At 43.3% G+C, this 24,853-nt stretch overlaps 1 protein-coding gene across 2 annotated transcripts in view; it reads right to left on the reverse strand.

Moving 5' to 3' along the window:
* The window catches only part of GRIN3A (glutamate ionotropic receptor NMDA type subunit 3A), a 171,616-nt gene that overhangs the window by 29,955 nt on the left and 116,808 nt on the right, over positions 1-24,853 (reverse strand). For both annotated transcript variants that reach the window (XM_053301169.1, XM_053301170.1), the window contains 3 exons: positions 22,496-22,641; positions 16,134-16,249; positions 4,715-4,866 (listed from right to left, as the gene is read on the reverse strand). In XM_053301169.1, coding sequence (XP_053157144.1) covers positions 4,715-4,866; positions 16,134-16,249; positions 22,496-22,641 — 414 coding nt within the window. The remainder of the gene's footprint in view (positions 1-4,714; positions 4,867-16,133; positions 16,250-22,495; positions 22,642-24,853) is intronic.

Genomic DNA, 24,853 nt, shown 5'->3' on the forward strand with positions numbered 1-24,853 from the left:
AGTTTGCTCTACTGTGGTTTCGCACTTAACTCAGGAACAGGCTTCTAAACAAACACCATTACACATTTTCATTGCAGATTTGCCAAGAAGTGATTAGAAAGGTTTGGCAGGTTTTCTCTTTGTGATCTTAAAGCTACCTCCCCGCCCTCACCCATGGGGGGGTGGAGAGGAGTGATTATTATACATTCCGCAGACCAGCTTTTTCTTGGCAAATATGGGTTTCCCCCTTTACCAGGCTTGTGGTAATTGACTGCAATTTTCCATTGGTTCTTTTAAACAGAATTTCATCCAAGAGAACAATGTTCCAAAATGTAAAATTCCAAGAGGTCACGGATTATACAGTATGCTGGACTCAGGCACGCTACATTTAAAATTGGCCTTTCACCAGGAACATTTTCTTTTGGGCAACATTGTTTCCAGATAACCTGGAGAACATTGGGCTTTGAATAAGCATTTTAAAATCAGTGGGACCAGGGCCAGATTAAGCTAGTGCAGGGCCTGTAGCATATGTTATAAAGGGGCCCTAAATTTTTTTAAAAATGCACATAAATATTAAAACATAAATTATTTACTTGCATAGTAAAGTAATTCAATTTTTTCATTTGCTGCATTTGGGAGTATGGGAGACCAAGCCACAAACTCACACTTACTACAACAACAATGAACATTTATACACTGTTTTCCAATCAAAATTCTAAAGTGGTTTACATAGAAAAATAAAGAGTGAATAGATGATTCTCTGTCTCCAAAGGGCTCACACTCTAAAAAGAAAAATGTGGTAGGCACCAGCAACAGCCACTGGACAGATGCTGTGCTGGGCCTTCTCTTAAAAGGCACATTTAGCAGAAAAGGGATATTTTATCTAACATGGACCAAATAAAAGAGGTAAAGTTTTAACTTTAATTCCCAGTTGGAAGCCGGGTGTGTGGGGCCCTCGAAAACGCAGGGCCCGTAGCAAATGCTACATTTGCTACTACGTTAATCCACCATAGAGTGGGAGTGGACGCAAGCACTCCTGGGTGCTTACATCTCACTGTATCCCTGTATTTCTCTGCACTATCCACTGCATAGCACATGCACCTTTGTTCTGCTGGTTCGCAATATGCCTGTTGTTCATCAGCCTGAAAGTTAGGGGCTAAAGTCACTCTCCGTTGAGGTAGCCTCCCATCAGGAGTGGGTAGCAATTGTACTTATTGTTCTGGTAACACATTACCATCATCCTAAAATGGGGAAATTACTATTACTACTGTGAATATTTACATACCACTTTTCAGCAACCAAAAAACTCTAAGAGGTTTACATAGAGAAATAAACAAATCAGTGGGTAAATAATTAAATAACTAGTTGACCAGGCGCATAGCATCTGCGCCCCTAGTTCTCCCTGGCTACCCCCCTTCAGCCCCTTCTCCCTAACTCTTCCCCCAGGTGTCTCTAACCACCGCCCACCCTCTCGCTTCTCTCCCCCCACTCCCCGCTTGTGGTTTCTGACCGGCTTGCTGGCCCGTTTGCTCCTGCTGCCGCTTCCTCACACTGGCGGCGCGCAGTGCCCGCCACGGCTGGTCCCGCTGCCGTCCGCCCACCCGTCCGCCATTTCCCTGGGCAGCAGCTCAACAGTCTCATGAATCCTGCCGCGCGTGAGCTCCACCGCTCAGCCAATCCGGTGCCTCGGCTTCCCAGCCAATCCGCTGGGTTGCCGGGACGCATCCCCACAGAGGCACGTCTACGGGGATTAATAATATAGATACTATGTATATTTGTATTAGGGGAGTGAGCCAGAGAGTTGCTTGCTGTTTTTCATTATTGCTCTTTTGTGCTCTGTGTGTGTATGCTAGTTATGCTAGGTGGAGAGATTTGTCCTACTTTTTGTCTAGCTAACGCATAATTATCTGAAATTGATTCTCCTTTGTATATGTCTGTCAGTCAGTACAGGCAACTGTTTGTTTACCAGTTGTTAACTTAACATGGCATATATCTAACCATTTGGTAATATGTCTCCATCACAGTTTTCAAAAAGCAAGTGAAATCTTGGCTTTTTACCCAGGCTTTTATCTGAGTGGTGTTTTTTCTTGCTGCTGCTCTGTATTTTATGGTCGTATGGGGTATGTTTTTTAAAAACTTTTAATTTGATTGGTATTTTTATATTCCAATTTAATATATTTATTGCATAACTGTTTTATAATCTTATGTTGTTTAAAGGTTGTAAACCGCCTCGAGATTGCTCTAATGAAAGGCAGCATAAAAATTTAACAATAAATAAAGGAGAGCTGGTCTTGTGGTTGCAAGCATGATTTGTCCCCTTAGTTAAGCAGGGTCTGCCCTGGTTGCATATGAATGGGAAACTTGATGTGTGAGCACTGTAAGATATTCCCCCTCAGGGGATGTAGCTGCTCTGGGATTCATCTAGGTTCCAAGTTCCCTCCCTGGCATCTCCAAAATAGGGCTGAGAGATTCCTTCCTGCAACCTTGGAGAAACCACTGCCCGTCTGTGCAGACAATACTGAGCTAGATGGACCTATGGTCTGGCTCAGTATATGGCAACTTCCTATGCTCCTAAGTTGATAACACTGACAGGCAGTGACTATCCAAGATTTTAGATGCATTGCCTGTAGATGCCAGGAGTTGAACTTGGGACCTTCTGCATGTGCTGTACCAGTGGGCTGGAACCCAATGTCCATACAGTTTGCCAAGTGAGCTTTCTATTTTTCTTCTTCTTATCCAGCTTTCTCCCATATGGTCACCACAGACTGTTCAGTGAGTTAGAAGAGCCAGAACAGCACCAGATGTAACACAAGACTGGACATTTTAACTTCTTTTATGTTTTTATTACCTTTTATTATGGTTGTAAACCTCTTTGGGATCTTTGAACGAAAAGCGGTAAATACTGTAAATGCAAACATATAAATCAGGGATTCTCAATCTTGGGTCCCCAGATGTTATTGGACTTCAACTTCCATAATCCCCAGCCTCAATGGCCTTGGGTTGGGGATTATGGGAGTTGAAGTCCATCAACATTTGGGGACCCAAGGTTGAGAAACTCTGCTATAAATGGTTTCATGCACACCATGGTCAATGGTTATCTGTATTCACTGAGGTGGAGCTACTAGAACTATACATTTAACCATTGTACAAGATCTTACATAAGTGCTGCACACAGTACTCTTTGTCTTTGTCTTTATTATTCAAACACCCAAACACAAGTATAAGGAACAAGGCCAGATTTAGGGCAGAGCATCTATCTGGAGAGCTGGGTATGGAGGTTGCTAAGTATCCTTAAAATTGAAAAGGTTCTACAAGATTAAACAAATATGCTTTTAAAGTGCTTATATAGAGTGCTGGACTAGGACCGGGGAGACCCAAGTTCAAATCCCCATTCAGCCATGAGACTTGCTGGGTGACTTTGGGCCAGTCACTTCTCTCTCAGCCTAACCTAATTCACAGGGTTGTTGTGAGGAGAAACTTAAGTATGTAGTACACCGCTCTGGGCTCCTTGGAAGAAGAGCGGGATATAAAATGTAAAATAAATAAATAAATAAAATAAAGACCCATACATGCAAATATATTGTCTTACACAACAGAGATATACGGATCAAGTATCAAAGCTGTGAACATGGTTACAAAGGAATACAAAATAAGGAATTGGGAAGTTGAACAAATGGAGTGGAGCACTGAAGACATCTGTGGTGTGTTTAGTTAATCCATTCCTTGATTCAGGCCAGCTTTTGCATGGTGATCTTAGTTATTTGTATTCCAGTCCTGGAGCAGAGGCAGGGCTAACAAACAGCCAGCAGCAAGAGCACTGAAGGCAGACTGCACTTGCCTCTCTGTACATAATTTCTGTCTCATTAAACCGTTAATATTCCTGATTCAACTCTACTGTCTTGTCCTTGCATACCACAACTCTTTCCTCGGGATCTACAACATCTTTCACATGGCGTACCATTTGGTCTACATAGCCCCGATTTAAAACAGGGACTTTCCTGGATGCACAACTACTCCTTTCCATTGCCCTTTGGACTTTATTGCAGTCCCTGCCATTTCTATGACAATACAATCTCAGGAACACACCCCACAACCACCCTTTTGTAATGGTTACATTGGAACCTCCCCACCCTTCCAGAAGTCACTCCGCAAGCAACAGCTCTCTCTTTCTATTAGAACAAATGGCTGACAGGATGAGGAAAATTACTCAAGAGTGGTTCAGTTAAAATTAAAAGGACAAGTTAGGTGATACCTTTCAAGAAAAGCCACCAGCCTTTTCTTTCTTCTTTAGTGCATTCATGTGCTTTAAAGCAGGCTTCGCCAACCTGCGGCCCCCCAGATGTTGCTGAACTACAACTCCCAGCATCCCTAGCCACAATTTATTAAATTGGGGGGGGGGGAGTTAACACTCTTAAGACAATTTGAAAGGCAATAGAGTGATATATGAACTGCAATCCAATAAATTGTGGCTAGGGATGCTGGGAGTTGTAGTTCAGTAACATCTGGAGGGCTGCAGGTTGGGGAAGCCTGCTTTAAGGGAGGTTAATATCAATGTTATCTAGTTTTAATTGTAATTTCAATATGTTTTAAATTGGTTTTTAAATTTTAATTGTTAATTGATTTTAACTGTCTTTTTGTTTTAATGTGAACCACCCTGAACTACCTTTGGAAGAGCAATATATTAAATAAATAAATAATCATCTGTACTCTGAGTAAAATGAAGACTGCCTCTTACCTCAGTCACAGCAAAGCTTCTTTTCCCACATGGTACTACCTTATACCATTTGTCATGCAAGACATCCATAAAGCCGTGGGATTTATATTGGCTTATCAGCTCAGAAATATTTGAGGTTAGCAGAGAGTTGGGAGGAAGGCCAATACCATACCCTAGGGAAAGAAAAGTCGGTGTATGAAATCACAGAGGTGCAACTTGGAAAGACTTCTCAAACAATGGTATCCAAATCTAAGTTCTTATCAATGGATTTCTATCAGAATGAAAACAAAACATGTCACAACCAGATTCTTTGACAAACCAGAAAACAATTCCTTGCATTTTCTCTAAAGTTCACAGCACCAGCACCTTTTCTGAGAGAAGAGAAAATCAAATCCATCCTTGTCCCCCTCTGCTTCTGGGAAGTGTTGCTGCCATTAAAAGTGAAAAAATGGAAGCCTACAACTCACTAGTATTTGCAGTCAGCACAGAAAGAAAGACACAAAGTGCTTCATTGCAAAAGCTGTCAACGGAGGTTGCAGACTTGGCGTGTACATGGTTTACATTTTTCTCCTTTAAAGCAGCACAGGATTCTGATTAATGATTACTATCCACAATGTAGGGGGGAGGTTTTTGGAACTCCTTTATGTGTGTGTGTGACCAGAGGCACTCTTACCCCTGGACTTCCAGGCTGAAGTCCAGAGCCTCCACAGCCCCTGCCCCCCCCAACCCTCTTTAGTCTGTCCTGGGTGATGTGGTCGCCAGGTCGAGCATGATGATGCTTAATTTGCAGGGAAGCGGGGGTGGGGGGGCTCCAAAGTCCTTTAGGTCCAGGCTCCCAAATTACCTAGGTGCATCTCTCTCTCTATGTGTGCAACATACACACACATGCATGCACACGCACACACCTCCCATCCCCTGTGTGATGCGCTCGAAAATGCCAGAGTTATATGGACAGAGTGACTTACATACTGTGCAGCACCCTGCCTGATGGAAGAATGGGGTGCACTAGCTCTGTGCTACTTCAAAGCCCCTCCATGCTACTAGTGAGTGTGGAAAGGCCCCATGGCTACTCATAATTTGTCAGAGCTAACTCTGACTTTCCCATTGGGAGGGATAGTAGGGTTGCCAACTGTCCCTCATTACTCAGGACGTCCCTCATTTTAGGGATGAAATGGTGGCGGTTGGAAAGTCGAATAACTTGAATATGTTCTAAATAATAACGATGCTGGCATTATTCAATAGCATATAATTCAATTACATAGACGTCAATGATGCTCAGGCTCTTGATTGCCACGGCATACACCTCTTGCCCCCCCCCCCGCTCCCCCACGTGTCCTTCATTCTGGCAATGAAATGTTGGCAACCCTAAAGGGTGGGGAAATTAGTGCTGCAGCTCTGGAACAATACTTAGGAGCCACAGAACCTCTCTGTGCTTGTTAGCAGTGTGGACGTGCTTTGCAGTTGCATGGAGCCAGCAGGGCACTTTCAACAGCAGGGCGCTGCGCAGAACATAAATCACTGTGTGTACTGGGCAGGCAAGATGGGCTTATTCTCTCCTTTTTAATCAAAATGGTTCCATTATTCCTTCTCTCATTTAAAAAATGATCTTTCCATTATTCTCCACCAAATTTACAAGGATTGTTCCATTATTTTTCCATTTGTAAAATGTTTTCCCGTTTATTTTCCACCACAACAGTTTTTATGGAGTGCTCTCCATTATTTTCCTCCCCTTGCTAACAGTAGGACTGATTCCAGAGCAAACATGCAAATGACTATATAGTTAGGCAACTGCTGCAGCCATGTAAGAGGCAATCTCCTCTCTGAATTAGAGTCACTGGTGGCTCAGCTTGTCTGCATAAGACTGGTCTACATAAGGCATGTAGCAGGGAAAATATTGCCTCTGGGATGAGTCAATCAGGTCAGTAGACATGTGCAGGGACCTGGTGCCAGGAGTCAATTACCCTGTTTTAATGGAGATCTCCTGAGAAACAGAATGAGTTCCCCCCCCCAAAAAAGATGCATTATACTGTAGTCCTGAATTTATGGACGCATTTAAATATGCGGGGGGGGGGGAGGCAGGTTACCCTTGGCTGAATATAGGTTGTCAACATGTAAAATCAGCTTCTTAGGGTCAAATTTCAAATGGCTGTATCTCAGCCATTTCTCAACAGATCTGCCTGAAATTTGGAAATATGGTTGTGCTTGTCTCCTAGTTGTCCCATGGCAAATTTCAGGCAGGAAAGATGGTTTGGAATGCAGCTTTAAATTATATATGATGACAAATATGACGGATATTTATATGTTTGTACATATAGAGCCAGCGTGGTGTAGTGTTTAGAGTGTTGGACCAGGATTGGGGAGACCTGAGTTCAAATCCCTATTCAGCCATGAAACTCACTGGGTGACTCCAGGCCAGTCATGTCTCTCTCAGCCTAACCTACCTCACAGGGTTGTTGTGAGGATAAACATAATCATGTGCACTGCTCTGGGCTCCTTGGAGGGAGAGTGGGATATAAATGTTTTTTTTAAAAAAATAGATAGATAGATAGTTCTATCTCTATATAATGAAGAGGCATTTCTTAGCTAAAAGGCCTTCCCAGCTATGGAGCCTGTGCTCAGATTGTATGAGATCATTGTTGACATGTGTTTGCTGTGGAGTGAGTGTGCTTCCTGAAATATGCTCTCAGGGGGTAGATTAGCAGCAGTAGTGTGATTTTCCAGAATGCACACAAGATAGCAATGCCACAGAATTTATATAGAATAGTTATGACACATGATTGCTTCTCTTCCTTAAAGTGAAATTGTGAGCACATCTTTAAGCACAGATTGATTAAAATGTAGGTCAACTGGGAACCAGGAAAAAAATTGCTTCCAGACTGGATCTGACCCATTGGCCACCACCTGGTCATCCCTGGGTTAGTGACAGAGGGCTCCCCCCGCTTTTCTAAACAGACTTGGACACACTCACTTCTCGATATTCAACATGCCCTGTTTTCCAAACTCTTTGCACAGATCTTGCTTCCTAAATCTTTCTGCATATTCTCCAGCTGATCTACATATTCCTTGAAGTGTATTTGCCAAATAAAGTCCAAACTGAATTAGGGCACCTGATCCAATTTAAAATTCAATCTGCGTCCTAGAGCCTCCTAAGACAAGTTCTGTCACTGCAGGTTTTGAGGTAGAGTATTCGGGAGCTGGATTTTCCCTATAAAGAAGCAAGCTCCCTTCACCCTTCCCCAGTGGCTGACATAATGATGAGGAAATTTCTCAAAGTAGTCCCATTGAAATTAAAAGGACAAGTTAGGCATGTCCTCCTGTGGCTACTTTGAGGAAGTTTCCTCATCATGGCAGCCAATATCATTAGTTAAAGCTCTGTTTGACCCTCTCAACTGATATCTTAATTTTGGCATTAAAGCCTATCACCATGCCTCCAAAATAGGAATCAGGTTTTTTTCCAAATCTCAGATCAGTTATGCAGACATGGGAAGCATAACTTACTTGTCCTTCCTGTTCCCTCCTCCCACAAGCAGATTGTATGCAAAAGTACTCAAGTGCTCTTTGCCTAACCTACTATTCAGAATAAGGCTAAAATGCTACTCTAAACATTTTGAAGGAATGTTGATCATACGAATATAACAAATACATGCATGTATACCTAACTACAGTACTGTGTAATGTTTAGAGCACAATTTTGTGAAAGATGAATACTACCAAAATTCTACTTTTCCCAGCTATAGTTAACAAGAATCTTCAGTGCTAAACTGAAATGATGAAAAAGATTACTTAACAAGATCGACATGAAATGTCTACCTAATCCAATAGTATAAAAGAATGTTTGGTTGGTTGATTTTTCTTGTTACTTGTTAACCGACCGAAGCCCAGAATCTTTTGTGAGGCACAGAACTAAACAATCTTCAGCAAGATTAAGCACCAATGAGAATCCTTCATGTCAAGTAAGCAAAAGTGAAATAATTCAGATAGGGACTTTAAGAAAACCAAAATCCTCAAGCTACTTCCTTCTGAGTAGTCCTATTCTCCTCAATGGAATTACTGCAGAGTAAGCGTTATACGGCTTCCAGTCAAAACCTTTGTTATTACCACACATGTGCGAATGCGTGGACATGCATATTTACACCCACACACCATCTGGATTCCTTCTCTTCTGTGAATAGACATCAGTCCAGTTTTTCTTTAATCTACTTGCACGTTCTAGATAAGCAAAATGCTTGTCATTGTGTTCAATGTCGAGGACATGTATATTGCAAACTGAGCTTCCCTGTGAGATCCCTGTCAGTGAAAGCTAGGGCCTTCACCCTAACATTATCTCCAGGGTGTTTTTCATACAGCAGGCTTTACCACAAGTTTACTGCAAGTTCGAAGTTGCCCCACAAAACCTATGCAAAAAGTGGACTTTTTGTACCCGGAATAGAAATTGGGCTACATTCTAATGTGCAATGAAAAACCCGAATCGTGTGTGATGTGCTACTCGAGAGATCTCAGGGACTTGTGGGTAAATCTGGCTGATACATCAATGCGCACACCCTCCATTCTGGAGGAGATGTGAGCTAAAAGCCCTGTGTGAAAAATGCCAAGGTGGAGGAGGACATTAATGTATAGATGGAGTGGAGAAAGTAAAGGTGTACTAAGGGCACCACTGGGGTGGGAATTAAACCTACCCTCTGCCTCTGGTGACCCCAGGCACTGAAAATCAACCTTGCTCCTATCTGCATAGTTTCAATCTGGGTTCTTTTTATTCCAACACACTAAAGTGTGATGGAATTCTGGGAGAAATGTGGCTTCTATTTGCATAGAATGGATGAATGGAAACCTATTCAAAAGTGCATCTGAATATTTGCACTGCACATTCAGGGCCAAACAAGACGTGATGTGGATCCTCTTTCTTTTTCAGAAGGCAGTTCTGGGAAGTGAGGATTTGGATCAGGGTCAAAGCATGGGTGGAGGGGGGCAGTTAGGATTGGACTGAAATCCTACCACCATCACCACCACCACCACCCCCGCCCCTGAAGCTGCTATAAGCTATGAACTACAGAAGGGGAAATTGGAATATTTCCAGGATTTATCTGCAGACCTGGGATGTCCTCCCCATTCCTGTCTGCAGATACCCACTCCTGATCTTACCCTGGGGCCTGTCTCTAAATCTATACTCAAACTGCCCAGCTGCATTAATAAGCAGAGTGATTTTATATATATACACACAGACGGGGAGAGATGGATGTAGACATTTAAATTTATTTTGCATGTCACGTTTATTGAACTATTGCAAGATCTTTTATTGCACTGAGAACTGCTTCCCACAAAAGAGAGAGAACATCAGGTTCACACCAGTTTAAAAAAAAGGGGGTGGGGAGCTTTTGTGCCTATTAAGTGGGTGAATTCACAAACAACTCTGTAATTTGCCAGTGGGAGATTGTTAATTGCTTGTATAATCACCCTTTTAGCACATGCAGATTCATGACTATTTGCAGAAGAGTAGCCCACTAAGGCCTGCGCTGAACTCTTCTGTTTAGCAAGCACAAGCTGAAAAGCAGCAGGAGGTCGGGAGCCCCAGCACAATGTTACACAACTAGGAAATTAGGCAATGTTGTGGCGTGTGCGAGTGTGTGTGTATGTATATACAGAGGAAACTATATTTAGCTAGCTGAGCTGGCCCGCTCTAGGGGCTTGCCCATTCTAATCAGCTAAGTGCATGTATGGGGAGGAAAGAGCTAGGCTACAGAGAGTTAGTCCAGCTCTGTCAGGGAGAGACAGGAAATTGGATGCAAGCTCACTGAAGGAGAGAGCTTGCTGAGGAATCACTGTGGACTTGGTTTTGGCAACAGGAGTGGACACAGGACATAGGAAGTTGCCTTCTATCAAGTCAGACCATTGGTCCATCTAGCTCAGTATTGTCTAGACAGACTGGTAGCGGCTTCTGCAAGGTTGCAGGCAGGAGTCTCTCTCAGCCCTATCTTGGATATACTGCCAGGGAGGGAATGTAGAACCATCTGCATGCAAGCATACAGGTGCTCTTCCCAGAGCGGCCCCATCCCTTATGGGGAATACAGTATTTTACAGTGCTCACATATTTAGTCTCCCATCCAAATGCAAACCATGGTGGACCCTGCTAAGCAAAGGGGTCAATTCATGTTCGCTATCCCAAGACTAACCTGCTCTCCCCTTGACAGACACACATCCGGCATACATACACCTCGGTCTAAATCATTTGTCTATCTTTATGTGTTGGCATTTCAAGGTAAACTGTGCATAAACCAACAGGCACCACCAAGTCTAGTCCACTGGCTTTTGTCCCCACCCCATATGCAGGGCTAGTGTGGTATAGTGTTGGACAAGGACTGGAGAGACCCAGGTTCAAATCCCCATTCAGCCATAATGTTCACTAGGTGGCCTGGGGCCAGTCATACTTAACAATGTGGGCTATGGATATCTGAAGACTGCCTGCTCCCAAAAGTTTCTGCCTGCTTGACAAGATCCTCAGAGGGGGCTCTGCTCCACGTGCCAAGGCGGGACAGGGCCTTCTCGGTCATTGTCCTCAGGCTTTGGAATACTCTCCCAGCTGGCATCTGCTCCCCAGCCTCTGTAACATCTTTCAGAAGTCAAAACATGGCATTTCCCCCAGGCTTTTCGAGGAGTGCTTTTTTCTTTGTTGCTCCTGCTCTGTATGTTGTTGTGTTTTATTGTTTTACTGTGTGCTTTAAAAAACACACCAAAAAACTAAAATAGATTTGTACTATTTTTAATACTGAAATTGAATATTGGTATTTTAATTGTTTAATATACTTGTATTGTTTTACAAATACTGTAAATTCTCTTGGGCTTATTTCAATGAAAGGCGGCATTCAAATCTGACAAACAAACAAGATAAAGTACTCTCTTAGTCTAATGTACCTCACCGGGTAGTTGTGAGGATAAAAGTGGGGCAGGGACAACCTTGTGTGAAGCCCGGAACTCCTTGGAGAAAGGATGGGACAGAAGTGTAACTAAAAATGAAGAATTTAGCCCCTGACAATCCCTGTAGTGCTCCCACAGAAGAAGTCTGTGAGGAGCAGTTGGAAACTAGCAGTGCATTTTCCTTCTTCCTGTCAGCCCAGCATGGGCGGAGGGGGAGATTACTTTCACTGCTCTAGTCTCTAATCCTTCTGAAAGGACTACTTACATGCAGGAATGTGTCCCTGAGGGTCACACAGCCCTCAACTCCCATAATTTCCAGCTGCAGTTTATTGCTGGAGAGCCTCAGGTGGGAGGAGAGCTGGTCTTGTGGTAGCAAGCATGAATTGTCCCCTTTGCTCAGCAGGGTCCACACTGGTTTGCATTTGAATGAGAGACTACATGTGTGAGCACTGTAAAATGCTGTCTTCTGTTCCTATGATAGAGTATGCTGAGGTCTGGAGAAACTCCCCAGGCCTGTGTCATTCCTAAGTGCATATACTCCAACTATCTCTATTTTTCTTCAGCAGCCCCAGATAAATATTTGTCCCTATTTTGTCTTTTGGAGGAATGTTGGGAGTACCATTTAAACATTTTATTAGTACAGCTAGAACTGCTATTCTTCAGGCTTCAGCCATCTTCTTGGTCTCTAGAAATAGAATCTCTGAATATAGGCAAGATGTCTCTTGATTCGGATACCCATCTGCACAGATGGATGCATGTAGGCATGATGAAATGCCAGCATTGGCTTCCCTGCAATCCCCTCATAACTGCCCATGTTGACAGTAAATGTCCTTGGTTTGCAGCTGTTCTGTTATGAGCACAAAATCCACTGGGAGAGTAAACAGTTTGTTTTAATTTTAAAGCCTTTTTTTTAAAAAAGAAGGAAACTTAGTAAAAATGCTTGCTTAGAAGCAGTGTTCCCTCTAACATGGCTTACCAGATGTTGTTGACTACAACTCCCAGAATCCCCAGCTGCAATGGCTTTTTCTTGGGGGTTATGGGAGTTGTAATCAACAACATCTGGGAATTAGAGAGAACACTCCTTAGAAGTAAATCCCATTGTGTTCAGTGAAGCTTGCTCCCAGGAAAGAAATCCTGCTCCCAGGACTGCAAACAGAGCCAGTTTACTAATCCAGGGGTTCCCAATGTTGTTGGACAACAACTTCCACCATCTTCAGCCACAATGGTCAAAGGGGAACATTGTAGTCCAGCAACATCTGGGGTGGGGGTACCCAAGGTTGGCAATGCCTGTGTTAATCCATCCTGCTTTGGATGGATAGGCAACTGCAGAATAAATGAGTCAAGAAGAGCCTTTGGCAAAGTGAAATGGTGGGAGAGCAAGAGTCAGCTGTAACGCTTAACAGGAAAATTGCGGTGGTTCAGATATTCAGGCTGGTGTGTAAGTGATGTTTAGATACTATAAGGAAACATCTGTTTAGATCAGCAGGTAGCTGGCAGGTAGCTGGGCTGCTTGATCAGCAGGTAGCTGGGCTACCTGCAGGTAGCTGGGCTGCTTGATTGAGACCAGTGTTCCCTCTAACACAGGGTTTCTCAACGTGTGGGTCCCCAGATGTTATTGGACTTCAGCTCCCATAATCCTCAGCCCCAATGGCCTTTGGTTGGGAATTATGGGAGTTGAAGTCCAATTACATCTGGGGACCCACACGTTGAGAATCCCTGCTCTAACAGAGATTCCCAGATATTGTTGACTACAACTCCGATAATTCCCAAGCAAAAGCCATTGCAGTTAGGGATTCTGGGAGTTGCATTCAACAACATCTGGGAATCCCTGTTATAGGGAACACTGATTGAGATCCCAGGGAAAGTCATGCAGGGGTGGAGAGCAGATGTCTGTACACATGTACATGTGTTTGTGTGGATGACTGTACATGTGTTCATTTAAAAAGGGAAACTGGGTACAGGTCCCTTCAATGCATGGTACAGATAGGGAGTGTGTCACTGTGTTTACATTCAACACAACCTGTGAAGAAGGTTATGTTGCATAACCTGTGCATGTGTACAGATCTGTACAGGGGCACAGCTACCATTAAACAAGGGATGGGAGCAAATGTCCTTCGGCCCCTGAGGGAAGGGGTGGGTGACAGCTTGCTAACCCTAACCCTCACATCTTTCTGAAAAAGAATGGGAGATGGGGCCCATCTTCACTTTTTGTCCCAAGCTTCACTCCAGCCTTGCTACACCTCTGGATCCGTATGTACGTACACTGTATTCAGATTGTACCTGAGTTGAATATAACACCTGAACAGGGCAATGTGAATGACTGTACATGCCTTCATTTTAAAAGTGAACCTAAGTACAGGTCCCCTCAAATGCAGGGTACAAATAGGGAGTGTACTATTGACTGTGTTTTGAACATATCATGTGGATGCCTGTTTATGCATACACTATAATGAATTGTATGTGCATTACACATATGTGAATAAGGCTAATGAGCTGGTAAAATCCCAAGGGCTGCAGATGAGGGATGCAATATTTTTTTAGTGGGAAGGGTTAGATCAAGGGAAGAGCCAGCAAAGCTGCTAGGGCCATCCAGGAGGCCATGATTTTCAACAGAGATACAGCATCTCAGGGAGGAGAAATTCTTGGAAGACCCACGTGTGGAGTCTGCTTGCAGTATCTAGTCCTGAGATCAAACCTGTTGTCATCAAATTGCAGGAGAGAAACCATAAACAATTTGAAACTGGGACCCAAACTCAAGGGTCTCACACAGTATATCTTTTCATTGCCTTCTTAACACATAGCATGAGAAATTGCAATAGCAAAGTTACTGATATTTAAACTTGCAAGCCAGCTACCTAAGCAAAGATGTAGACCCCGCAGTATGAGCTTCCAAGGGATAAAATAATCTGAGAAAGCTAGCCCTTGTGGTGCCATTATTTATCACCGGGAAAGGAGACTTCTCTATGGCTTTTCTTACTGTCAGGCTAGACTGCAATGCCTTTGAAGTCTTTAAACTGGAATGCTTAAATTACAAAATAGAACCAACTGGCTTCTTCAAAAACAGAACCAATTGGTTTCTGTCAGCTTCATTTAACATGTCAAGGGTCTATATCTGAAATCTACCTGGTCTGGCACAGAGGTCAGTGGGTGTGGAGCATTGATAAATTGCTCCTGAAAGTGGGGGGCAGGTAGGCAAAAAAGAACATCAGTCATTTCCAGCTCTGATCATCCTTCACAGGAGCACCAAGTGCACAAGCAAAACGCTCCTAATGTGTCCAACAGATGTAAGAAAGTGCTGCTGGCAGCTTGGGCTCTCAAGCTGTGCTCTGAGTTACCTGTATGTCAGCCTCAATATAGCGCACCTTCCAGTGGCTAGAGAGCTGCAGGTGGAAAATCAGCTCAACTCAGGCCACCGATTTGGCTGAAAAATCAAGATGGCTTTTGGGAAAGGATTTCAGAGGCACTCAATTTAGAATGTGAATGTGCATCAACTGCACAAAATACACCAAGTAAGACTAGATTCTTGGCACAGGAAGAAGGACTGAATGTAAGAGTTTTCCACTGCTAGGGGTGAAGATGTTTAAAAGTGCAGTGGAAGTAGTATGAGCACATATTTACGGCATTCTGCAGCACTTGTCCTCAGGGCGGAGAATATGAGTTCCAACCACTTCACCACACTTGGAATGTACCCTAAATCACTCCACATCGAATCATGGAACACAGAGGGAGACTTCATCATCTGTTTAAGATACAATGTGCAATTTGATTCCTTGGGCAGAATCTGATTATAAATGAATGCACAAGAAATGAGGGATGTTTTATGCTTTAATGATTGTTGGTGATGGTTAAGGATGCTCGGCAGACTGAAAGAGCTCCAGAGGGAACACAGGAAGCTGCCTTGTACCGAATCAGACCATTGTTCCATCTAGCTCAGTATTGTCTATACTGACTGGCAGCTGGCTCTCCAAGCTTCCGGGCAGGACTCTTTCCCAGCCCTACCTGGAGATGCCAGGGATTGAACCTGGGACCTTCTGCATGCAAAGCAAATCCACTACGCTATAGCTCCAAGGAGAACATCTTACAGTAGACAGCACTCACATGTAACCACCCATCCAAATGCAAACCAAGGTGAACCCTGCTTAGCAAAGGGGACAATTCAGGCTCGCTGTCACAAGACTGGCTCTCTACTACTCAGTGCAAATTCTTGATTTCAAAACCTGCATTCAATCTTAACTTTTCCCAGTTTTTCTGCCTTCTCTGCTGTCTCCTGTGCTATATTTTATTGATTTCACTTATATTTTAATGTTTTTGATATTGGAATCTTCTGAATTTATTGTTATTTTACCACTTTAAGTTGCCTTCTAGCCCCTCTGGGTATAAAGAAGATATAATACCTGTCAGCATGTCCCTATTTCCCCATTCAGGTGAATGGGGAAATAGGGACATGTTGGCAGGTATGAGATATATGTCTGTATGACCAATACGTGCAGTGACCATATATATGCTATATTTGTAGGAAGCTATTTCATACCTTCAATAGCAAATGGTTTCCCCACTGTCAAAAGTTTGCAGTCAGCATCTATTGACACTTCATAATCCAGGAGCGCTTTATCCATGATGAAGGCATCGAGTTTCTCTGGATCATGCCTGTAATCAAAGTATAAAATGAACTCTACAAAAATAATAATCACCTGATGATGAAGCAGCAGCTAGGCAGTCTTACTTATTTGTATGAGGCTTATGGCAGTGCCAGAGGTACACCTAGGTAATTTTGGAGCCTGGACCTAAAGGCCTTTGGAGGCCTCCCCCTACCCCCGTCCTGCAAGTTAAGCATCATTTTTTAACATATAGGTTCTTGAGGGCACAAACCGCATCACCAGGACAGACTAAAGAGGATTTGGGGGGTCCCAGCGGGTGTGGAGGCCCTGAACCTCAGCCCCAAAGTCCAGGGGTAAGAGCGCCTCTGGGCAGTACTCCTCTCCTAGAGGAGAGCTGGTCTTGTGGTAGCAAGCATGACTTGTCCCCTTAGCTAAGCAGGGTCTACCCTGGTTGCATATGAATGGGAGACTTGATGTGTGAGCTCTGTAAGATATTCCCCTCAGGGGATGGAGCTGCTCTGGGAAGAGCATCTAGGTTTCAAATTCCCTCCCTGGTGTTTCCAAGATAGGACTGAGAGAGATTCCTGCCTGCAACCTTAGAGAAGCCGCTGCCAGTCTGTGTAGACAATACTGAGCTAGATGGACCTAAGCTCTGACTCAGTATATGGCAGCTTCCTATGTTCCTATTCATTGCAAAGCCTGGAAGCCAGTGGCAGCTCCTAGCCACCCTAAGTACAGCTCCCTGACTAATTGTTTATTAGGTGCATGCAAAGTTTCAGCAGAAGCCTCTGGCACCACATGGAGGTGATTGTTCCCACTGTGCAGTATTGCACTTTGCTCAGACTCAGTGGGGGCTCCTTTCAGAAGAATAGCGCCCTACTGAGCCCCAGCACCATCTAGGAAGGCATGCTGGGAAGTGTAGTCCTTCCCAGCCCTTTTTCCATAGAGATCTATGGGGACAATGCTGGGAAGGATTACTCTCCTCAGTGCTCCATATGTGCCTTCCAAGATTGTGCTGGGATTCAACAGGGCTCTATTTCTCGATAAGCCCTCCCCGACACCATGCTGGGGAAAGCACAGCACTGTGAGGAGGTCAGTGTGGTGGGAAATGGCTTTCACACTGAAGGGTTTGGGGTTGTGTGTTTTTTTGCCAAAGTGGCCCACACTTGAAAAATAGGGAAGATCACTGGCTGATGGTTTCCAAATAGAAACCTAAAACCCCAAATCTGTTTCACCTAATCCTAAGGAAGTCTTTGACAGAAACACCGCACAAAATCAAAGAGATGTCATAGATCAGATTAGTTGGAAAACCCAAGCATTTGCTTTTGTCAGAGCAACACATCATATTCTGCTGGTTTATTATCAGATAGGCTCCCCACTCCCCCCACGTCAACTTGCTTTGAATTGATATCAATGTAGCTTATAAATGCATACTAAACAACCACAACCCACACACACAATAAAAAGCAACCACATATTACACACATAAATACAATGATCGCTATCTTTTTACGCAACTGCAAGTTGCCTGGAAGGCCTGTCTGAATCAGAACACTTTGATCTGCCTCCAGAAGGCTAAGAACAGTGGGCACAATACAGCCAATGTTCATTATCTGGAAATCCCCTTGATTTCAACAGGAGAGATTTAAGCACATGCACAACCCTCCAGTTAAAAGTGAAGGAACTTCAGAGGGCAAAATGCCAGCTATATTGTGCCCATGGAGCATTGGGTGGATTTCTCTGGTAATTTTGATTGATCTTTGCCAGTTTGCACAAGCTAAAATACCGAGGTGGAGCTGATCCAAATGGTCATTATGAAGTCCATCGACAGTAAACTGATTCAAAGAGTTCCAATCCAGGCATAAAGCCGTTTCATGTGAAATTACTTAAACAGTCCCAAAATGTATGGTCAAAATGTTTGTAGTGCCATACCCTACAGGGCATTACCTTTCTCTCTTCTTTCAAATCCCAGCACAAAATGTGACTAATTCATGAAGACTTTGCTGTTCTCTTCTGCCGTTGAAATGAAGCCTAAGTACACATAATTCCTCTTGCTTGCATTCATCCTTTATTATTGTTTTTGTGTTTACACATTTTATATCCCGCTCTTCTTCCAAGGAGCCAAGAGCGGTGTACTACATACTTCAGTTTCTCCTCACAACAACCTTGTGAAGTAGGTTAGGCTGAGAGAGAAGTGACTGGCCCAGAGTCACCCAGCTAGTATCATGGCTGAATGGGGATTTGAACTCGGGTCTCTCCGGTCATAGTCCAGCACTCTAACCACTACACCACACTGGCATTATTCTTGCCTCCCCATTCCTCCCTTATTTGTCCATCTCTCTCCACGTGTCTCAATTTAAGCTGCAGTTTTCAGATGTTGTATGAGTGTGTGTGAGAGACAAACCACAGACCACATGTACCCAATCTTGACACTGTGGTGTTTTTGGTTAATCCATTCCTTGATTCAGGCCAGCTTTTGAATGGTGCTTTAGTTACTTGTATTCCTGGAGTAGAGGCGGGGCTAACAAACAGCCAGCAGCAAGAGCACTAAAGGCAGACTGCACTTGCCTCTCTGTACATAATTTCTGTCTCATTAAACTGTTAATATTCCTGATTCAACTCCACTTGCATACCACAACTCTTTCCTCTGGATTCTACAGACACGTTTGTAATATAGTCTGAAAAAGCCCCTATATATACAACTGTACATGGAGCTCTCTTGACACAACTGCAAGTCCTGTGTCTAGTTGTACACAAGGGACTCTTATGAGCACATCATGGTTGAGCATGCCCAGTTGCACTCCCTGTCACATGCTCATACAGGGCTTGTTGCTTTTTGCTGCTTGAGGCAAAGGCGATGTGCTGCCTGCTGGCCCTGCCCCCTTGCTTGGAATTAGCTCTGACACCCCCTTGGCCCCCTCACCAGCCCTGATTCTCCCTTCACTGGCCTTGATGCCAACCATCTTCGCCTTCCGCCTCTTACACCCGTGTGCTACCTCTGCCCCCTGACTCACTGGCCTTGATGTTGTCCCTCTTCCCTCTGCGCTGGCCTCACCTTCTGGGCATGCCCACATCATAGTTTGGAGATCCAGCTAGCAGCTGCAGCACTGCACTGGCCTCTCCTATTGCTGCTGCTACTCCACTAGCAGCTCTCCCACAACTGTCTATTCAGCACCAAGGCTGGTGCTGAAGAGACAACAGGAGAGCGTGCGAGAGAGCGAGGACACACTGGTGGTGAAGAAGCAGTGGCAAAAGGAAAAGCCAGTGGGACACTGCATCTGCCAGCTGGATTTCAGTTCAGTTGAGTTTTATTTTGGTTTCTGACCAGCAATACAAAGTAGACCGATAAAAAACTTTAAGCACAATAACAATTCTTTCTAAAGTTAGTTAGTTACTTAATTGGATCAAATATTAGAGCCTGTATGTATTAGCCACCGCACAAAATTTGGCCACATTATATGTAACATTAGAATCATGGTCAGCAAGAAGAAAGCAAACAAAAAAAAATCATCTGAACGGCTTGGGAAATGTCTTAATAAAGGAGATATAAGAGAAGTAAGAGAATCACGATAAAAATTAAAGTATAATAAAACATGAGCTATAGACTCAACTGCTCCATCTCCACACAGGCATACTAGTTGCTCATAAGGAATCCACTTAAACCTAGCCTCCAGAACTGATCACAGGAGAGCATTAAAATGTGCCAACAGGAACATCCTTTTGTACTTATGCACTGTTAACATGCTAAGGTACCTAGCTGGTTTGGAGTTATATATTTGGTCCCCAAGGTAAAACTTATTTGTAACAAAACTTAGATCATTTTGGTGTGTGATGTCTAGGAGCCTTCGTTTGAGGGCTAACTTGGCATGTTCCAGCTGGATCACCTACCAGTGGTGTGGGTCCCCGGTGAAGGACATGATCCTACCTGAGGCCATTAAGAACAATCTGGAATGGTGGGCCTCAATTGAAAAGTACTCTTCTGGTAACACAACATCCCTCTACATAGCCTTCATTGACTTTAAAGTGGCTTTTGACTCTATCTTGTGAGTCAAACTGTGGGAGAAGCTAGAGGCCTCCTCAATTGACAGATGACTCCTATACCTAATACGTATGCTTCATTCTGACACATTGCTCAAGGTAAGGTGCAACTCTCAGGGACATCTCACAAATGCCATCGCTACAACCTTGGAGAAGCCAGTCTGTGAAAACAATACTGAGCTAGATAGACCAATGATCTGACTCAGTATATGGCAGCTTCCTGTGTTCCTATGTACACACAAGGGGGGTAAAACAAGGCTGCATATTGGCCCCACTGCTATTCAGCTTCTACATTAATACCATGGTGAGGCAACTTAACAATGTAGACTTCCACCCCGCTAAACTTGCAGGAGCACACATCTCCACCCTATTACGTGCGTATGATGCAGCAATACTCTTGAGGACCCTGATCGGACTCAGACAAGCACTAAAGGCCTTAGCCCAGTATTGCAAGGAAGATCTTTTATTTATTTATTTGTTTGTTTGTTTGTTTGTTTGTTTGTTTAATTTTTATACCGCTTCTCCCAATTTGGCCCAGGGCCAAAATTGGATCTGAACTATCACAAAACCAAAATAATGGCCTTTGCCAAAAGACCCAAGATCTGTTTTTGGTCTATAGAAGGGCACAAGATAGAACAGGTTCTCTGTTTCAAGTATTTGGGGATAGTCCTGCACTCCACCGATTCCAGGAAGACACATGAGGACTATGCAGCATTAAATGCACAGAGGAGTTCCTCAGCTATCTTCAAGTTTCTCTAAACAAGAGGTGGCCATTATATACCTGCAGTGCTTAAACTGTTTGAAGCTAAACTGCTGGCACAGCTGCTCTATGGTGCCCAGTTGGGCCCCTTCCCCGACACTGCCAAACTGGAACGTGTGCAAGCAAAGTTCCTAAGAGCAGCCCGTCAAGTTCCAAGATGTCTCTCAAACTCCACCTTAAGACTGGAGACAGGCCTGATGAAAGTGGAGGGAAGGGTCTGGATGACTAGATGTAAATACTGGCTAAGGCTTTCTCTCCGTCCCTCAGGCCTTGCCCCCCTAACTCTTGAGTGATGACTTTCAATCCAAATGGAAACAGTCAGCTATAAATAAAATAGTGTCTCTTAGCCTATCCCTACCTCTCTTAATAGCCATGGGATATGAATCGGCCAAGGCACTCATCAAACAGCGTCAATATAGAGCGTCAATCGGATATAGACAAGACCCCGAACTTTCTGGCTAGGGAAGGACATAGGTATGTCACCTCTGCCATTTTGGTTTTAGATATTGTATCATCCTGGAGTGGAAACCTTTAGCTATTTCTAGCTACTCATTCTTTTATGATGTTTTAGGGAATTTTCAAATACATTCTGTTACTAGTAAATAATAGTAATTGTATAGTAATCATTATATATCCTGGCTCTTAAAATGTAACAGACAGGTTTTAACAGCAACTGTCATTTTGGTTTTAGATAGTCTATCCTGGATACTTTTAGCAACTCTCTCTTTTAATATGTAATCAACCTATATTTTATGCTGGTCCATGACCGTAATCAAGATTAATTGATTGATTGAGTGGTGTGGGTGTGCTTGGAAGGTGAGGCACAGGAGGAAGAGGAACAGTGCAAGAACGGGAGTTGGGGGCCAGAGACAGTATGTGGGTGAGGAAGGTAGGGACAGGGCTTGGGGATGGTAAGGCGGGAAACACACAGGAGGGCAGCAGTAGTGGAGGTGAGGCAGGCGTGGTGACAGGAGGCAGGTGGGGTGACACCTGGGGCAGGGGGCGGGCACTTACTTTGCCCTCACTTTGTGCACTGCCAGAGGCTATTGCCTAACCCTGCCTCATGGGGGATCCTCTTCTGTACTAATTGAGTGTCTGAAGAAGGCTAGATTTCAAGCTAAGTTCCTTGGGGCAGGGATCTGTCTGTTACTCTGCAAGGTAACACCACGATCACTGATGACATGAAAATATTGAAAATGAAAACAACAACAACATATTTGTTCTGAAAAGTACTGGAAATATAAAGTGAGGGCCCAGTGCCCACAGGGATTTTCAGGGATGCTTTGTGTCTGTGTGGATTTGGGTACCCATAATACACAGATCTCTCCTTCACAGTTCCTCTGTCTATCAAAATAGCACATATGCCAGTAATATAAATATTGCAAATCTGATCTACCATTTGACATCAGATAGAATATATTGACCATCCCCAGAGCACTGGATCCCCAGAACTAATAGAGACCAACAACTTATTTGTGACACATGCCACAGACTTACTTCAGGTATTCCACTCCATCTGGAGTTGCAGGCACGTTGTATCTTTTCATGTACTCATGCATATCTGGGAAGCTTTGCTTGAAATAATCTTCAGCGCTGCTTTCTCGCACAGTTCCAAAGCGAAATCCTTGTGAAGGGTGGTGCAGCTGAGGGGGGTGGGGGAAGGAAAAAAAGACAAATAATGTGTGTTCATTTTCGATAGCTTCTCAGCTTCACCATTTTTAACCACATAAACCGATGGGAATCATTATGTGCTTGGGGAATTGCAGGATTACAGCCCTCAGATGAATCATATTGCATCATGTATAGGATGCAACAACAATGGCACACTCTCCAGATAAGGGAGGAGTAAAACGCATGTCATAAATATACCCAGTAGCTCTATGCTGGTAGATCTATGGCTTGCAAATTTTGTCAGTTTGAAGGTAGTCTGAAATCTCAGTCAGAGGCTTCATAGGACAGGTACAACCCTTATATGGCCAAGTATAACTCTTAGATGGCCCCGTCTGTCATCTGACCCTTCTTTTGCTGACTTGGGAGGCAAATGCCATCCTCTGGCCACCTACAGTGATGGTGCTAAAGTGTAGCAAAGAGTCAAACTGCCACCTTCTGGCTGCTACCATGGTAACACAGGAAGCAGGGTCCCTGGTTGGGCCTACTATCAGAATTCTGAGTTTAGCCTCCCTGGATTTTTACAGATAGCGGTCCAAAGCAATACGCCGAAGTGAATAACACAATAAAATCTGCTACAAATGATTAATAAACGCTGTTATATCCATATTATTTATTTGTATTCATATTATCACCAGCTTTCCAGCAGTTAAAAGGAAACCACGGTTATCAAAAGGAAAGCATACTATTTTAAAATGTTTAGTACATTGCCTGCCTTACACATTTCCAGCAATTTTCCAAATGTTATGCAATCTTTTAGATATAGAAGGGACTATCTTTGCTGCTGTTAGAAAGTTACAATTCAATCTGGGGAGAATCACTGTGTGTGAGTGTGTAGGGAGTTGCCTGATTACAGTTCTCAGATGAGTTATATTGAGACATATGAGATTCAACTGCAGGGATTCCATGCCCATCTACAAATTCAGTGCCCACTTCACTAATATAAACTGAAGCTGCTTTTTTATTACTGCACCTAAGCAACACAGAAGGAGATGAACAGTGCAATCCTATGCATGTTTACTCAGAAGGAAATCTCACTGAATTCAATGGGACTTGCTCCTTAGTAAGTGTGCTTAGAAAGGCAGCCAAATAGCAGCAAATCAGAGATCATAATCATTACTGGCACACAGTTCTGTGTTTTTATCCATACCAGTATTTCCTTTGCAAAAATCCAATCACAAATATCTACTCTGCAACGAAACTCTATTAGCTAAGAGAACATCCTTATTTGACACTATTCCAAGCGTGAAAGTGTGATAGCCTACAGTTGATTTTATGAGAAACACAGTGTCCTGATGCAGCAGTTTGCAAAGAGACTGCAGTGCTCAAATGAACATTTTCAGTAGTAGCTAAAGAATAAGGTCTGCATATTCACTTGTAAAAACTAGACCTGAAATAAATATTTGAAAATTTGCCAAATTAGAAATTGAAATGTGCATGTGAAATTCAAAACTGAATTGTGTTAGTGTAAAATTATTACAGCCAAGTTTCAGTGCATGAATCAGATAAGTTGGGAACTCCTTTTGCTTGTTTTGATTTTGACAGTTATAAAATATGAAATCTTAGCTGTCAACTGCATGTGATATTTCAAATACTATCAGATACCAAATACTATTTCATGTCAACAACCAAATTCACTCAGATATAAAATAAAATTCACTCAGGTAGTTATGTCAACTTTCAAATGCTATTCAATGTTGTCATAATATCAAATATCAGCGTGTGCAATTTAAAATTTATTTATTTATTTATCGTATTTCTGTACCGTCTGATATAGACATCTCTGGGGGGTGAGCAAAGTTAAAACATAGCGAATGTAAAACAATACAAACAGTTAAAATTCACAGAACAAGTAAAAACAATCTCAGAAGATAGAAACAAATTAAAATTTTTAAAATTTTAGTTAAAAGCCTGGGAAAACCGGTACATCTTCTTCCTAAAAGCAAGCAGAGAAGGAGATGCTCTTATTTCAAGAGGAAGCATATTCTAGAGCCCCGGGGCAGCCACAGATAAGGCCCGGTCATGAGTTGCCACCAAACGAGCCGGCAGCATCCGTAACCAGACCTCTTGAGATTATCTGAATAGGCAACAGGGTCCATGACAGAGAAGGCCCTCTCTTAAGTACCCTGGATCCAAGCCATTAAGGGCTTTATAGGTAACTAGCTTAACCCTTGCAGAGCACCTGCA

Source organism: Hemicordylus capensis, chromosome 2 (genome assembly GCF_027244095.1).
Source record: "Hemicordylus capensis ecotype Gifberg chromosome 2, rHemCap1.1.pri, whole genome shotgun sequence".
In the NCBI taxonomy this organism is placed as follows: Eukaryota; Metazoa; Chordata; class Lepidosauria; order Squamata; family Cordylidae; genus Hemicordylus; species Hemicordylus capensis.